General features: G+C 37.2%; 2 protein-coding genes across 3 annotated transcripts; one reads left to right on the top strand and one right to left on the bottom strand.

Annotated features, from left to right (window-relative positions):
* Positions 1 to 1320: 1320 nt before the first annotated feature.
* Positions 1321 to 3980, top strand: LOC112288224 (uncharacterized protein At5g02240). Its single transcript, XM_024532209.3, has 9 exons — positions 1321 to 1578; positions 1918 to 2004; positions 2201 to 2274; positions 2427 to 2522; positions 2664 to 2744; positions 2898 to 2960; positions 3142 to 3315; positions 3555 to 3650; positions 3799 to 3980. The coding sequence occupies exons 1-9, from the start codon at positions 1359 to 1361 to the stop codon at positions 3877 to 3879; spliced, it is 972 nt and encodes a 323-aa protein (XP_024387977.1). The 5' UTR covers positions 1321 to 1358; the 3' UTR covers positions 3880 to 3980.
* A 917-nt stretch (positions 3981 to 4897) lies between these two features.
* On the bottom strand, positions 4898 to 7806 carry LOC112288223 (fructose-bisphosphate aldolase, cytoplasmic isozyme 1). 2 transcript variants are annotated; one of them, XM_073537418.2, is made up of 3 exons: positions 7673 to 7806; positions 7471 to 7550; positions 4898 to 6443 (listed from the first exon to the last, which is right to left on the bottom strand). In XM_073537418.2, exons 2-3 carry the CDS (start codon positions 7496 to 7498, stop codon positions 5404 to 5406), a joined length of 1068 nt encoding a protein of 355 aa, XP_073393519.1. In that variant the 5' UTR covers positions 7499 to 7550; positions 7673 to 7806; the 3' UTR covers positions 4898 to 5403. The 2 variants fall into 2 exon arrangements, with proteins under 2 accessions (XP_073393519.1, XP_024387975.1); XM_024532207.3 differs by lacking the exon at positions 7673 to 7806 and having other exon boundaries at positions 5258 to 5616; positions 5761 to 6443; positions 7471 to 7644.
* Between the last annotated feature and the right edge of the window lie 9854 nt (positions 7807 to 17660).

Below are 17660 nucleotides of genomic sequence, written 5' to 3'. Positions count from 1 at the left end.
AAGTTTATTTCAGTTTGAAGTTTTAGTTATTTAATCTGATTGTGCCATAAGTATTATTAGAAACAAGATTTACTTTGAAAACACTTCAAAACAAGCTATGTTAGAAATTTCAATCTAAAATCTTAGTATAATTAGCAAGATATATTTTTTTTAAAATCACATTATTGTTTATGGCTTAACTATTAAAAACTACTTAAAAATTTGGTAATTTCAAAGATGGTTTGATAATCTTTTTTAATTTTTTTCATAACATTCATATTTGTTTTATTTTAGTAACTTTCTGGAAAATTTTGAATTTTATTCACCACATTCAGAACTTCAATATCTAATCTTAATTTGTGATTGGATTTATATTCATAAACAATGATGTAATATGATATCTCTATGGGTTTATGCTCATTCTTGTCAATATGCATTTTGATCTTATGTATTTCCAAACATGTTTGCTATATTTTTAAGCAACATCTTATGTCGAAATTCTAAATTAGTTTAACAAGAATCCATTTCTATTTTAATTTTTAAAACGTAATTAATATGATTTTTACATAAATTTTTCTTCAATAATAATATAAAAAAATATTTAAAAAATCCAAAAAAAAGGCCATTAGCATTTGCATGCACTGCAAGTAGTGCTCAAACACAAAAACTCTCAACACTATCAACAACCAAGAGATTTTTTAGTATTAATCAAAATTTTGGAAGGACAAATTATTGTTCAACTAGACCAAGAATGACATGATTAATAGTAAAATGTTATAGAAGAAACGTTCAACACAAATTTGTAATACCTATAAATGAGGTGTATACTAATACACAATATAGTTTGGGGAGTGTTAAATAGATCTGTGCTTTTACTAAGTCAATTCACCCTTGATGAAGAATATGGTAATCATAATGAATGTGGTTGGTTTTCATTGGTTGCAGATCCAATAGTAGAGAAATAAATCTATAGGTCATTTTTATTTTTTTTTCTTCCATGATGGTCAGCATGAGTCGGTTGATTTAATAAAAACTTGGGTCTATTTCATAATCCTTGTAAATCATGGTTGACAACACCCACTGTCTCATTCCTTTTCACCGGATTTATTTCCATTCCAAGCTGCCCGAATTTATATTTTCCACTATTGACATAAAATCAGTTTTCTCTTCATTTTCTCAACACAAGGGCCACGCCTCTCTCTCCTCTGCTCCAGCCACGTCGGACAACCTGGATAGGCTAGATCGTCCGCCGGTGTGAACAAGACATTGGGTCGGGCGGGGTCGGGTCTCCTCGGAATGCAGAGCGAAGCTCTCACAGTTTAGTTTCTCTATCAACTCTTGGTGGTGGTCTGGCAGCAGCGGAGCTGTGGTGGTTAGCTATGGCGGCCCTTATCCTCTCCAACTCCGTCATCTCACCCACCTCCTCCCTCAATGCCCTCACCAGGACCACCCTGCCACAGCGTCTCACCCCCTGTCCACCATGTTGTTTGGTTCCGTCTGGCACCACCAGGAGCTTGCCGAGAGTGCGAGCTGCCAAGAAAGGCGATGAAGAGAAGCCTTCGTTCTCGTTAGGAGACCAGTTGCTTGACTACATTGAAGGTGCAACCAACGCAAAACCTTGTCGAAATCCCGATCCTTCCCTTGTTGTTTTTTACTGCAATTGTGAAATTTGAATCAAAGGGAAGCCTCCCGGTTGCAGACGAGACAGAGAGTGTGAGACGAAAGGGGTTGTTGCGATATTTTTGGCTGAATTTTTGAGAATCAGGAACTGTGCTGAGAGTTTCTGAGAACAGTCATGTGTTTTTGCGGGCTTACGTCGACGTCGGGTTGCTTTAATCTGTGGTTTCACTTCTCCTCCTTCCTTCTGCATGGTCTGTAGGAATGTGTAGTGAGCAGTCCTGAACGAAGTAGAGTCTGAATGTTGCCGTTACTGTGCAGGCGGTCCCAAACTTAGGAAATGGTATGGTGCTCCGGACCAACTGCCGAGGGATGGCGGTGAAGGCCCATCAAATGAGGACGAGGAAGGTGGGTTAAACATTTCGAGATTATTCCACTGAATTCTAGGATCTGATTGTTCGCGAATGAGTGGTCAATCCACTTCGTGATTGCTGCGATAACTTATCAATTGTATATCTAGATCGCTGCATCTGCATTCATCACGAAGTTTGAAGGTGAAACTTCATTTAGGAGCTATTCTTCACTTTACCTACTGTGACTCCAGAGCCTGTCGAAGAGGAGGAAGAAGGTCCCCGAGACGCTGTGCTGGTCACGGATGCTGATAGCGAGACTGGCCAGGTACCCCACACTCAATAATATTGCAACACCATGGGATCGATATAATCGTGTGTGGTGGCATTCGGCAGCATTCATCGATTATGTAACGGAACTGAAGTACTGCAGCGTTTACAGACAATGACACTGGGAATTCCGTTGGTCTTTAAATGCAGCTTCTGGTGCTCCAACTGATATTGAAAAGAATTCGTGTTCGGGCGTTAGTGCGAGATGCAAAAGCTGCGACAGCTGCGTTTGGTCCGTATGTTGAGGTACCTTTATATGCTTGAACACAGAGTTTCCCGCATTGTGCTGATGCTTTGATTCAAAATGAGTTACGACTTTAGAGAAGAGTTTATTGGCATTCGGTTTATGATCGGGGATTTTCAATTTTCGTCTTTTCTCTTTTGAAGCCTGTTGTAGGAGACGTGACAGATGCAACAAGCTTGAAGAAAGCTTTGCGAGGGGTCCGAGCTGTGGTTATCCCAACAAAAGTAAGGTCCCGCTTACAGTTGGATCATCTCTGTATGGGTTTTTCAATGTTGTGCACCTGCTCTCGTGGTTTCGTGAATCTACTTGGCTGCATCTGCTCGCTTGCTGCTCAATTTCATTCATTCAAAGTACTCAGTACCTTGCCTACCGACCAGGTAGGAGCAGTGGCAGACTCAACAGTGCTTAAAGGAGTAGAGCACATCGTCTTCATGTCCCAGGTACATTCCTTAAAGAAGCTTGCAATCTATCGAATCTGAATTACCATGTAACCCTCGCACAACCACTTTGAGTTTGTAATCAAAATCTATTTTTTCTTCTCAATTTGTATATCGTTGCTTTGAGAGCTCAAACAAGGAATTCAACATCTAAGACTGCCAATGGAGTGACTGAAGCTTGCAGTTGGCTGCATACAGGAACGAGGGTGGACTAGCAGCGCTGTTTAAAGGGGGCGCTCGACGACAGGCAGAATTGGATGAGGCAGCTGTTGCAAGCACTGGAATTCCTTACACGATTGTGCGGCCCGGAGCTCTTCGCGATGAACCCGGTGGTCAGCAGGGCTTCCAATTCGCACAGGTTCGTGGATCCTATGTTTTGGATGGTCCTGTTCCATACCTTGCTGCTCAGTGTACATGAATGAGGAGCAGGATGTGCGGTATTCAGAACGGCAATCTTCCCTTCCATTTGCACCATCCGAGCGTTTTAAATGTTGTCTGACATCCTTGAAGTAATCCTTCTTGGCGGTGGTGGTTGCACCATCATGTGCTTCTGTGCTTTAGGGTTAAGCCATGGAATGTGGTTTATGATTTATGCAGGATGAACCCATAACTGGCACCATCACTCGAGAAGATGCCGCCACGATTTGTGTGCGAGCCCTTAGTAAACCACCTCAACAAGCTCTCATATTCGAGGTACTTCGTGCTGTGGCTTTGGTTGCACTTGTTTCTTGTGAACCACCAGTCTTACCTAGCCATGCTTTCACGGCTCTTTTAGATAAGGACAAAGGAATGAGATCTGCACTAAATATGTTTGTGGCTGCATTTGTGTTAATACCCACAGGTTTCGAACAAAAAGGAGAAATCTGGAGATTGGAAATCTATTTTTAGCGAGCTGAAGGAAACGTCTAGTTCCTACACATAGGAACTTTGCTGCTAGTTGTTGCTGGTCTGCTTGTAAACTGTACCATTGTGAAACCTGAAGGATAAACTTTCCTTGCAAGTAAAAGAACATTTTAGCCAAAAGTTGGTGTGTATTTTTCACAATAGAGCTGGGAATGAAAATGGTGGCTGCATATAAATCAAGAGGTTTAACTGCATTGATTGTATAGAATGGCGTATTTTTAGGACACTTGAAAAAAACTTGAAAAGGTGAATACAAAACTGGAAAGAGTTGTACACATTTGAATTACAATCTGCAAAGAAATCCTTGATAAGAAACTGGCAAAATAAATGCATGGCTGTGGATTTTATCCTAAAATATTCAATGCAGTCTCTAACATTGTTTGTTTGTAAGTAGTACCATAATGATATTGTTTGCTACATTCCAAAAGAACAATTTTGAGGGTTGATGGATCATGTGTACCAATAGTAAAAAACCAACATATTCTTTGTGTTTGTTGTATTAATGGCTTATGTTCAGTTGGAAAGATTATCAAATCTTATGGTTCAAATTACTTTATTAGTAGATGGGGCAATAGACCATTGCATGTGGTAATTAGTTAAGAAAGATACATCTTAGTTTTAAAACCAAAGAAATGTCCATCTTTAAAAAAATATTATATACATATATATATATATATATATATATATAGGTCAAATCATTTGTCTTTTTGTCATATTTGGAAACGGCTAAACAAAAATCTAACATAAAAAGGTGTCCAGTATATTTTACATAGACTAGATTTACTCTGATTTAAATTAATTGTGATATTTTACACACGTGTGAAGTTACTCTCAACATCACTAGAGTGATCCAATATATAAACCATCCTTCAAAATAAATAAAAATAAATAATCAAACAAATAAGAAATTCACATGTAACATCAAAAAACTAGTTCAACACACCTCAATATTATACTTAATGTACCTTGTCATGCTTTACAGTACTTAATAACTCATGAATTCTCCATCTTCAAAGGCACACATATTACTATACATAGTCATGAAAATTTTGAATTGTCTTTTCATCTGCAAAAAAATGAATAATTATCTTGAATATTGTTTTTGGAAATTAACAAACATATTTTGTCCACGTCCACATGTGCATATAGACATAATGAGTGTGCCTAAAACAATTTGGGGTGTGACTACAGCATGAGCCAAGGCAACCCTCCTTGAATCACATTCAAATTCAATGTCAAACCTGAAACTGGCACCACCTGTTTCAAGCTTATGGTGGCTTTTACAAACTTCGGATTCGGCGATGGCGAACGGAGCTTGCAAGGGAGGAACGAGTGATCTGAGGACGGCAGTAATCTGCAAGTTCGATGGCAGTATTGGAACCAGGAGGTGCAATTGAAACTATTTCCACTGCATTGTGCAATTTCTTCTGAGGTTCTATTTGCATCTGCCAAAAGTTGTAAGGATTAGAACGGCGAATCGTCGACGGCGGGACTTGGAAATCGTTCGCTTGTGCAACACTCGCGACACATCCAGGCTCTCTCTTCAGTATTTGTAATCTCGGACAAAAAGGTTTCCAGCTTCACCGCCCGAATCGCCTCTGTATTTGCCAAGAACAGCCTCTGAATTGGCCTTGGCACGGTTGTATAGAACCCTCTGAGCAGCGACCCAGTTTTTCTTCTCCCCAGCCCAGGTTTTGAGCACGCTCTCTTGCAGTGCACGACCGTAGCTAAAGCTGAGAGTCCAAGGTTTCAAAGTCTGCAACGCGTTCATGGCATTCAGGTTGAGAGTAGCCTCTTCCTCACTCTGGCCGCCGCTGAGAAACATGATGCCTGGTACAGCAGGAGGCACTGTTCTTTGCAAGCAGCGAACGGTGAATTTGGCAACGATGTCGGAGCTCACCTTAGGTGCATCCGATCCGGACGTCACCATGTTGGGCTTCAGCAACGTGCCTTCCAGCAAGACGTGTTGGTCATTGAGCGCTTTGTAGCAAGCAGATAATACACGCTCCGTCACCTCGGCACACTTGCGAATGTCATGGGTTCCATCAGATATGACTTCTGGCTCCACAATGGGCACTAGACCATTTTCCTGACAGAGGATTGCGTATCGTGCCAATCCCTGCGCGTTCTGTTGGACACTGAGCTCCGAGGGCTCCGTGTGCCCGATCTTCAACACTGCTCTCCATTTTGCGAATCGAGCTCCTGCGTCGTAGTACTTTTTGCATCGCGCGCCCAGACCATCGTGCCCTTGCGTCATGGTTTCGTCGTTGGTCCCTGCAAGAGGGATCGTTCCGGTATCCACCTTGATTCCCGTCATGACTCCACCTTCTTTCAACAATTTCACAAATGGTTTGCCTGCCACTGTTTTTTGGTACAGCGTCTCCTCTAACATAAGCACTCCACTCAAGTACTGGTGAACGCCGGGAGCTGTGAAGAGCATCTCTCGAAGAGCCTGGCGATTTGCCTCGGTGTTCTCAACGTTGATGCTGGACAACCTTGCATCAATGGTTGTTGTACTCTCATCTGCGGCGAGAATACCCTTTCCAGGGGTGGCGACATACTTGGCTGTTCGGATGAGTTCGTCTGCCAAGCCCCGGCATTCAAATTCACAACAAAGTTCAGTAAGCAATCGGTTCCGTACGATGTCAGATTCTGTGTCTTAACTCCTTATCACAAGCTTTCTAGGCATTTTGTTCTGAATGGAATTCAAGCAGTGAATCTCCACAGTTGTTCATATTAGAGCTAAAATGTCGGGATTGGATGATCCTGCTAAACCCAGCATATTAGAAGCAATACACCAAGCGTTAATTCTCCAATCCTCACCTCAGTTATGACAGATTGGAGTACCAGAATCTCGTATCTCACAGGACCAGTTCGTAGATGTGTAGTTTGTTTGTTTGTTTTTTTTATTTATTTTATTAAAATAGCTAACAGAAAACAAAGTTTGTGGGATAATACTGATGATGTGGACGTGCAGTGGAATTCCGAGAAACCTTCAGGATCCTGAGAATTACAGCGTTGAGGATGATGGAGCCAAAGAGACTTCGAAGTTAGTGCCACTAGAACTGCTCGACCATATGTGGAATCTTTTCAGAATTTGGGAACTGGTTTTTTTGACCACCTTCTCATAGTTTCAAATCGTACCTCTGGATACAATGACTGGAAGAACTCAGGAACTGTTAAAGTATCTCAGTGTTTTTCTGTTTCGGTAGTTTAATTCCACCGAAACTCTCCGAAACTCTTCGAAACTCGTGAGGCACGAGAGACGGGGAGTTCATGTCAACCTCCTGCCTGTCAAAAATGATGCATGGAGACACACCAACTCATCTGACGTTCATCGAGAGAGGCATAATCAAAGGGAAAGAAGAGATTCAAGCTCGTTTGAGACCCAACCGCATTTCCAGCAGGCGTGTTTCTGGTGAGCGCCTTTGCTTTGTGGGTTGCTCGCTACGCCCAGACACCTAAAAAGGGCTAAAATATAAAAAAATTCGTGGTTCGCAACAGGACTCTCTCTCAACAATGACGTTGCAATCGTGCACATTCAAGCCAAACATATGCGTTACAGTTCCAACAGTGTAAAATTCTGATAGTAAATTAGTGAGGTGATCACCTGCATATTTGCCCCAGTAGGCGGACATTTTCAAGCTCACCACACTTCAAAGTATTCCACAACACTCGCAGGTTCAGGCTCTGTAAGAATCACAAGGTCAGCCAATCCACCCAGCTGTGTGGCGACATTAGTAGCAATAACGAAGCCATGGAGTCAAGCGTTGAAGTTACAATTGTCTCATCCAGCTTCTTTATTCACTTGCCTTTTCGCATCTAAATTTAAGAGCATCGGCGGGCAAGTGAAGCAGTGGTGGAAGTGAAGCAGAGAGTGCGGGTTCGCTCAAGAGATGTGAACCAAATCGAAATGGGTACCTCACTCGCAATCATTGATATCAACAGACTCTTCAATCTCAGTTGGCTTTAAATACACAGCGCAATGACCTTTCGAAGCGGCATCAAGCGTCACTGAGACTTTTCAACTGCAGAGTGTTTAGTGGGTCATGTTCCCAGATGGTCTGCCCCTTACTAAATGACTGCAACAAAAACTCACAGTATCCAGATGTGTACACTCACACACGCACACGCACACAAACCCCCCATCAGAAATCCTAAATGAACTAACCCATCGCTGCAAATAAAATTGCAGGACATCTAGAAATCTTTTCAACCCGTGATGGCACTTCTATCACCGCATTTATGAGTAACCAGGAGGAACAGAATGTCGGTGTCGGTGTCGGTGTGTTTCGTCGAGTTTATTCGCTAAGATGTCGATCCTGTAGACATACTTCGTCGACACTAGGAAATAGGAGAAAGATTGCATTATGTATTTGAGCAGAGTCTGATTATAGAAGACTAAAGTATACACTAATAATCACCAGTTGGTATAGTAAATTTCAATTTAAGATGTGGATTGGACGTTGGGCAATCAAATATTGGGATGCCTCCGAAATATTAGTTTGCCTTTAATTTGGGCTGCTACATGCACAGATTCATATTTTGGGGGCAAATTAATATTGGAATGTCTCCAAAATATTAGACTTCCTTCTCATTAGGCAACTGATTATTTTATCAGGGGCAACTTGAACGACGACCCAATATTTCAGCTTTGAGTTTAGATACATTTTGGATTTTAGAATATATTTGAATCTATTTGAATCTATGTTTTGCACAACCACATTAGCGTATTGTTTTCTTAGCACATGTTCATAGGTATAATGACACCTTCCTTGTACTTTATTTCTATTTTATTTCTTTGTGTACGGTTTCTCTTTTGCACTGCTATCTTTTGAGAGTTGTCATAATGAACCTCCTAATTTCCCACAACAAAACCAATACTTAGATCTTGCTACAAAGGAACTGGGTTGATGATAGAATTTTGTGTGGTGGTAAATAATTAAAATACCATTTGATATCATAATTTCTAGCATTGACATGAAATTAAATCTTCAACCATTACCATTTATTGTTGACCTTAAAGCAAACTACTCATAATTTGTAGACTTGCTCATGAATTATAATTGGTAACACGTGCAATAGAAGGTCTATTGTTTAAATTTTTTCTAAAAAATTTAAAAACCAAATTGGAATCTATTAAATTTTATTATTCAAGAAACTAATGAGACAAAATTTGACCAACCATTATTAATTGATAACTGATTCTGCACAAAATAATATGAGATATTCATTTTACATTATTCATTGAATAATATATTTATTTTGTACTTTTTTTTAAAAACACATGAATTTAAATTTATGATAGTTATTTATGTCAAAAGCTTTCAAATTTGCAATTAAATACTTAATCAACACTTGTATATTAAGGTTAAAGATAATAATTCTTAAACATAAGATTCATTTTGAACTTAAAATATTTACATGGTTTATTTTAACTTATTAAATTTAATTAGATGTTGTTATAATTTGCATAGTCTTTATGGTGGAAAAATTAAGAAATAGGTGGCTTTGGACTAATTGACCTAAAAGAAGCTATTAAAGCCTTCTCACAAAATGGATGCTAGTGGCTCTTTAACTAGGTTTTGCAAATATAAAATAATGAATGCTATTCCAAAAGCCCTAGTTGCATGGCTTGTAGATTGTGCTCAGGCCCTTTCTCCAAATTCAAATTAGAAGTGGTATATGGATTCAAAAGTTACAAATAAGGTTGACAAAGTTTGGATACAAATGAATTATAATATTAAGCTTAAACCTCCATTCACATTCTATAAGTGTAGAATTAATTTATTTTATTCTATAAAATTACAATTTCATTACTTAAATGGATTTCTAAAAATAGAAGATATATTTATTATTCTACGACAATCCATGAAAATTGAAGAAGTAACACCAAAAGATATCATAGAGACATTATGCTAATTATACTTATAGAAAGAAATATGCTATTACTTCTTTAGGCCATAGAAAAGATTACTTCAACAAAGCACAATCCTATCTAAAACAAAATATTAAGCTAGAGTTTATACCTCAAAAAATAATCACCAATCTTTAGTAATTTTTTGATTCTCATGTTAATAAGAAGAAGTAGAAGAAAACAAGAGATTTATTCTAGTACCAATAACAAAGGTATTTTATTTTTATTTTTATATAAGCCTTCAATCTAAAAATCTATAATATGATGAAATTCTCTTTTTCAATCAATATAATTTATAATTATAAGACAATAACACTTAAGAAGCTAGATTCTTAAAAATTATAAGAATGACACATAAAATAGTCTCAATATGCAAAGATATGAATTCCATTGATTCCCTCTATGATTGAGATAGTGAAATAACCTTTGGCCTCAAATCTTATTATTGAATCACTAGATATGATTTCATGAGCTACTGAGCAAAATTTAGGTAAAAAATTACACAAAGAAGATCTACATCAATTAACATTATTGTCAAAAAATTGAACATTCTACATAAAGAGGTATTTTCTTTGAAATAAAATGATAATTAATTTAAATCAAGTTTTAAAAAAAAATTGTGTTTATTTAGCTTAGATGGCACAAAGATGTGGCAATTAATACATGGAATTATAAGTCAATCTAATTATTCATATTAATTGTTTCTTATGCTCCCTCTTCAAACCAAAATCAATCTTACATAAATTTTAGGAATACCAACAAACATATAAAATCTAAGACTAAGCTACTTTCTTTTTTTACAAACTTACTTCAAACCCTCATGAATAGAGGCCTTAGAAAGCCTTTTTTTTTTCTGTTGAGATCATTAAATGTAGCCGGCGCTCTCCATAACATTTATTGTAGACTACAGTAAATATCATAGCTACAGTATTTAGAGCCTAGTGGAGAGGTAATGTTTATCCTCTCTTCTTTTCTCTTCTTGTATATGAGACACAACTAGATCAATAGATTTGAGTGTGTAAAGCTCTCTCTCCTTAGAAACCCTCTTGTGTGTATGACTTACTACTACTCTTGTGTGTGTGTATGACTTACTATTACTCTTGTGTCTTTCTAAACATTCTTAACACGTTATCAGCATGATTCTCTTCAATATATTATCACAATTTTTTGCTCTAGTCTTTGACTCTTCAAATCTGTTGCTACCCTTGTTCAGTGTCTGGGTCATGATCTTGTTCTTCTTGCTAGCCCCTCACACATTAGCTGCTTGCTTAGAGCACTTATTCCACTCTCTACTTTGTTTGCTCTGAATACTTGATCCAACCCAACTCCACCCTCTGCTTGCTCCATGCTTTCTGTTGCGCCCCAAACAGCCACCGAACTGCTGCCAAATTCGCCGCCGCCACCTTGTCGCCATTGACGCTGCCGCCCGCTGCCACCCTGCCGCCCTACCACTACCTGCTATTGCCATCTTATTGTTGTTCTGCTGCCTTAATCTACAACTCTTTCTCCCTCAAAATATATATATATATATATATATATATATATATATATTTATTGGTTTTTTTAAATTCAAGTTTATCATTTTATTTGACTTTATATTTTAAGGTACGTTTTATTCAACTTTTCTATTTAATCTTGTATTTTCTTTACAGATTAATTTATAATAAGTGCTTCAATATCTTCAGCTGCTTCTACTATGGTTCAAATTATTACCAATGCATTCCAATATTTTCAAGCTCTTTTATTTCCACCATTGATTGTGGATGGAAATAATTATCTATTATGGGCAAAAATGGCAAAAGCAAATTTATTTGCAGAACAACTCTTGGATGCCATTATGTTTGAAGAATCTCCTACAACAAGTATTTCTATACTTCCTGCTATTTGTTGGAAAGTACTTCTTCTCCTTCGTCGTCATCTTGTACCTGCATTACAACATCAATATTTGGAAATAGAAGACCCTGTAGAACTTTGGAAGAATCTTAAATCTAGGTTTGATCATCAAAAGACCAGTTTTCTTCCACGTGCACGTCATAATTGGACACATTTACATGTCTTGGATTTTCCAAATTTAAATGCTTTCAATAGTTAAATGTATAGTATTGTCTCACAATTATGATTATGTGGAAAAAACATTTTTGAAGAAGAAATGATTGAGAAAACTCTCTCTACATTTCCTCCTACATTTGCTGTGCTTGCACAACAATACAGGAACATGAAATTTCAGAGTCATTTTGATCTCATGTCTTATCTACTTCTTGTGGAGAAGCAAAATGAGCTACTCTTGCGTAATGTAGAAGCTTGTCCTGTTGGAACTAGAATTCCAAAATCTCATGCACTTAATATTTCAAAGACTAAGAAGAAATTATATAAACATGGGAAATGTGCTCATAAGTATCAGAGTAGTCATAGTTAAGACCATTTCTACCCATATGGAAAGAATAAATGTTTTACTATTAATTATAGTAGAAAATAAAAATCAGAGATGCATTCTTGCTATAAGTGTGGAATGATTGGACATTTAGCACATGTGTGCCATACTTCAAAATATTTTATTAAAATATTCCAAGAAAATAAGAAATTATAAGCTGAGGCTCGTGAAGTTCATACTACGATGGATGCGTCCATGGATTCAATTGGTGTTGATGACTTAGATGCTTATATGAATGATGGAACCTCTAATGATGAATCAAATGATGCACTCATTGATTCTGCAACAACACATACTATCTTGCGAGATAGACGATTTTTATTGAAAAATCTTCAACTTGGCAAACTGAAAATATGATAACCATGGTTGGAGCAAATGCGTTTTGTTTCCAAGAAGGCACAGCAATGGTAAAATTACATGCAGGTTCCATCATAAAATGTAAACATGCGATGTTTGTACCTTCAACACCTTAGAGTCTGATCAGCTATCAAGATGTGCATATTAATGGTTAACACCTCTCGACCGCCACTTTAAATAGAAAAGAGGTTTTGATTCTTGTGAAGAACCATAAAGTTATTGAAAAAGCTTTTGTTATAGAAAATGGTTTATACCGAATTGTAATTCAGCCTCCCATTATATTTAATTTTGCATCATCTATCTCAGAGAGTCGTGTTTCTCTCTAGCATAGATGATTGGGACATCCAGGATCCACATTATTTAGAAAGATCATTCCATGTATAACTGGGCACACTTTAAAGCCTGCACATGTAGACTCTATGGAATTATGTCATGCATACATGCAAGGTAAAATGATAACTCGGCCTTCAATTTGGAAACTTCCACAAGAATTACTACCAATGCTTGAAAGATTGCATGGTAATATTTGTGGTCCTATTAATCCAATATCACGACCATTTTGTTATTTTTTGGTCCTTGTTGATGCATCACGTAAACAAACACATGTTTCATTATTATCAACTCGAAACATGGTGTTTGCCAATCTTATATCTATGTTTATTCACTTTTGGGCACATTTTCTTGATTATCCTATAAAAACATTGCGTATGGATAATGCAAAAGAATTTGCATCAAAGTCTTTTGAAGACTATTGTACTGCAACAAGAATTGAGTTGACACATTGTGTTCTTTATGAACATGCTCAAAATGGACTTGCAGAGTCATTTATAATGCGTATACATCCATTACCCGGCCACTCCTCCTTCATGCAAATCTACTTGCATCTATGTGGGGTCATGCACTTTTACATGCTGCAGCATTAATATGCCTCCGCCCTTCTTCTCTTGAAATTGTTTCACCACATGAACTCATTTCGAATCGTGTTCCAAATATATCTCACTTATGAGTATTTGGTTACCATGCTTGGATTCCAATACCAGAACCTCAACGGCATACCATTGGAGCTCATCGACAAGAAGGCATATATGTTGGTTTTGATTCACCAAGCATTATTCATATTGTTGATCCATCAATTGGCACATTATTATGTGCATGTTTGCAAAATTACCGCTTTGAAGAAAATGTATTTCCATCTCTTCGAGGAGGAGTATCCAATCAACAAAGAAATAAAGTACTTATATTTGAAGCACCAGAAACGTTTACAATGAATCCCGATCCTAGGACATCTTTGGCAGAAATTGAAGTTACTAAGATTTTGTATTTAAAATGGATCCCGGATGAAACACCTGATAGCTTCAATGATGCACCTAGAATTACAAGAGTTCCTATTAATGAGGCTCAGAATGCACCTGCTGAGATTGTAGTGCCATTGACTACAATACCTCAAGTTAAAACAACAACAACTAAAAGAACTCGTGGACCAGATAAGCAACCATGTAAGAAGAAAGCTATAAAATTAACTAATCCTGGTATTATTTCTCAAGAAATTGCCACTCATCTTGCAGGACTATCAATTCATGATGATATATCCATACATAATGTATGTTCAATTCCTATAAAAAATAATCTTATAATTGGAAGGAATAAGAATAAGTTGAGTAAAGAATTATCTATTCTGTATTGTCTTACAGATGATATTTGGGACAGACCATCTATTACGATAGATGAAGCATTTGCATATATGATTATAAAAGCCCTTTCTTGCAAAGAAGGCGATGCATTGCTCTGATTGATCAAAATGAAAAACTACTATTGAGGAGGAGTATGTTTTTTTGTGTAAGAGGAAAGTCTTTGGTCCAATTATAGACACTCTTACATCTCGCCCTATGGGACATAAAATGGTATTAATATGCAAGCAAGATGCTCAAGGCTAAATAACCCGCTATAAAGCTTGTCTTGTTGCTCAAGGATTTACTCAACGATTTGGCATTGATGATGAATCCACATATTCTCCAATCATGGATTCAATTACATTTCGATATATTATTGGAATGATAGTTCATGCCACCCTTGAGATGCATCTGATGGATGTAGTTACTGCATATCTATATGGTTCTCTTGATGCAAATATTTATATGAAAGTTCCACCTGGCTTAGAAACAGGAACTCCAAATCAACCTGCTCCAGAAAAATATTGTAGTATTAAATTATGTAAGGCCTTATATGGTTTAAAACAATCCAGACGAATGTGGTATCAACATCTTCGAGATTATTTAATTACAAATAATTTTATAAGTGATCCACTAATCCCTTGTTTGTTTATCAAATGAGATAAAATTGGTTTTGTGATCATCGCTGTATATATTGATGATCTTAACTTAGAGGGCACTACATCTGCATGTGTTACAGCTACAAACCTATTTATAAGTGAATTTGAGATGAAAATGCTAGGAAAAACAACTTTTTGCATTGGTCTTCAGATTATGCATCTAACAGATGGTAGCATTTTTCTCTACCAACTAACGTATATTAGACAAATCTTACAAAGATTTAATATGATTGATGCTTATCCATTGTCCACACTAATGGTTGGACATGGTCGTGATGGTCATGATCCATACCGTCCATGCAAGGAAGAGGAAGAAATATTGGGAGACCAATATCCATACCTCGCTGCAGTTGGAGCACTTTTGTATTTAGCTACATCTACAAGACCAGATATTGCATTTGCAGTTAGTGTTCTTGCAAGACATAGTGCACGTCCAACACTATGACATTGGAATGGCATCAAACATTTATTATGTTGTTTAAAAGGTATTGAAGACTTGGGATTATACTACATAAAATCTACAGATCCAAAATTGGTTGGATATTGTGATGCAGGATATTGCAACAGCTAAATCTCAAACAAGATATGTATTTTTAAGACATTGAGCTGCAATATCATGAAAATCAGTGAAACAAACAATAACTGCAACTTCATTCAACCATGCAAAAATTATTGCCTTACATGAAGCATCTCGAGAATGTATTTGGTTGCGATCAATTGATAAATTCATTCAAACAACCTGTGGATTTTCATATGATGATTCTCCAACTATCTTGCATGAAGATAATAGTGCTTGTATTGCACAGATGTAAGTTGGTTTCATTAAAGGTGATAGGACAAAACATATTGATCTAAAGTATTTTAGTTATAGTCATGACTTGATTACTAATCAAGCACTTATAATTAAGAAAATTGAATCTACAAATAACCTTGCTGATCTCTTCACCAAAGCTCTCCTGTTAAGGAACCATCGTCGACTTACTGTCACGGCCATTATCATGTAAGCTAATAATTACATATAGAAATAGGTAGAAGTAAGTAAAAGTAGATAAAAGTAAGTTAATTCTATAATATTTAATATAGAAGCTTTCTAGAAACTTCTTAGATGCTGCTTTGACTTCATAGGTATCTTTAATTGACTTTTTGGATTAGAAACATGGTCAACAAGTTGGCCATGTGCCACACATGTTGTTAGCTTGAAGATAAAGCTAACTATGTGGCCCACGCGTAGAAAAACTTGCCTTGTAAGTCAAGGCATGTGTCCTACAAAGTCAACGCATATTGGAGGTCTTATAGAACGTCGCCACGTAGCCCCTAGTTAGATAGTATATATAGAGACAAGAGTGAAGGCTTCTTCACTCTTGTCAACTCCTTTCTTGCTCCTAGTCCAGGTTCAAGAGTCTTTAGTTTCTTGTCTTGTGGCAATAGCCATTCCAGTTTCCTTTTAATATACATACTTGTTTATATTTTGACTTATTATATCGAGATAGCCTTTTTGTGTATATTTTCCCTCATCGAGTCTTTGTCCTTGACAGATTGACAAGAGTACACTTACAATATGAGAGCTTTGTTTTTCTTGAGTAAGAGTGGATTACCCCTTTCTCTTGACAAGACATAAGCGTATTAAAAGTTTACGGATTACCCACTTCTAAATTGATATTGTTCTTAGTATCTTCTTTGTTATCAAGTCTTTCTTTTCTTTTGTCTTGAGCAGTATCAAACAAATTTTTCTTCTTAGTGTCATTATGGCAGAGCTTGTTGAAATGAAGAGTGCAATGGCACAAATGCAAGAGCAAATGACGGAGTTAATGCTTGCGATGCATCAACTCAATTCACCAACACATGAAAGAACAAGAATAGCAGAAAGTGGGGATATAGAGATGATCAGAGCTGCTTCAACATCTACAATAAATCACGTTCCTTCTCCAATTGTACAACACCCTGTAAGCACTAGAGAACCAAGAATTGCCTTATCCGAGAAATTTGATGGTACGAGATCAAAGTTTCGAGGGTTCATCAATCAAGTACAATTGGCAATTGAACTTCAACCGCAAAGCTATCCAACTCCAGGATCACAAGTCAGGTTTATTGGCACTCTACTTTCTGGTTCTGCATTATCGTGGTTTTCATCTTTTTTTGAACAACGAAATCTAATATTGGACAATTTGGAAGCTTTTTTGGTGGAGTTTTGATCTATGTATGGTGAACACGATGCAATTCGTGTTGCAACAAATAAGATCCGAATTTTGCGACAAAAAAATCGCTCTGTAACAGTGTATGCTTCACAATTTCGACAACTTGCAATTGACATCAAGTGGGATGATGCTGCACTCATCAGTCAATTTCTTTATGGATTGCAATACGAAGTAAAGAAATTGATGCTCAACTTACCTGATCCTCAGACTTTGAGTTAAGCAATCGATTTTGCGATAAAATGTGATAATCGACTTTTCAAATTTCGATCCAAAAATCATTCACGGGAACCTCAACGTTATTACTCAATGGCAATATCAACATCTTTGCCAAACGTACATTCAGAAGTAGAAGACATGCAAATTGACGCGATACATTTTAAACTCCTAACTGAGCAAGAAAAGATTCGTCGTCGTCAAGAAGGATTATGTTTATATTGCGGAGAACCTAAGCACAATGCTCAACATTGTCCAAAGAAACGACGCAACTATAAAATGAGGGGTACGATAGTAAAAGAAGACAACATGTCGGGAAACGGATTTGTCCAGCTACAATAGGGACCATGCAGTTGGA

This window comes from Physcomitrium patens, chromosome 11, assembly GCF_059467195.1.
Source record: "Physcomitrium patens ecotype Gransden chromosome 11, ASM5946719v1, whole genome shotgun sequence".
In the NCBI taxonomy this organism is placed as follows: domain Eukaryota; kingdom Viridiplantae; phylum Streptophyta; class Bryopsida; order Funariales; family Funariaceae; genus Physcomitrium; species Physcomitrium patens.
Note: the sequence above shows the minus strand (reverse complement) of the source record. Positions and strands in the feature narration are given on the sequence as shown.

Excerpts from the sequence above, each read along its gene's own strand:
- LOC112288224 (XM_024532209.3), top strand. The coding sequence starts at position 1,359 with ATGGCGGCCCTTATCCTCTCCAACTCCGTCATCTCACCCACCTCCTCC. Across the intron at positions 1,579-1,917 it reads GTTGCTTGACTACATTGAAG|GCGGTCCCAAACTTAGGAAA; the intron begins GTGCAACCAACG and ends GTTACTGTGCAG. Across the intron at positions 3,651-3,798 it reads AACAAGCTCTCATATTCGAG|GTTTCGAACAAAAAGGAGAA; the intron begins GTACTTCGTGCT and ends TAATACCCACAG.
- LOC112288223 (XM_073537418.2), bottom strand. The coding sequence starts at position 7,498 with ATGTCCGCCTACTGGGGCAAATATGCAG. Across the intron at positions 6,444-7,470 it reads CTACTGGGGCAAATATGCAG|ACGAACTCATCCGAACAGCC; the intron begins GTGATCACCTCA and ends GGGGCTTGGCAG.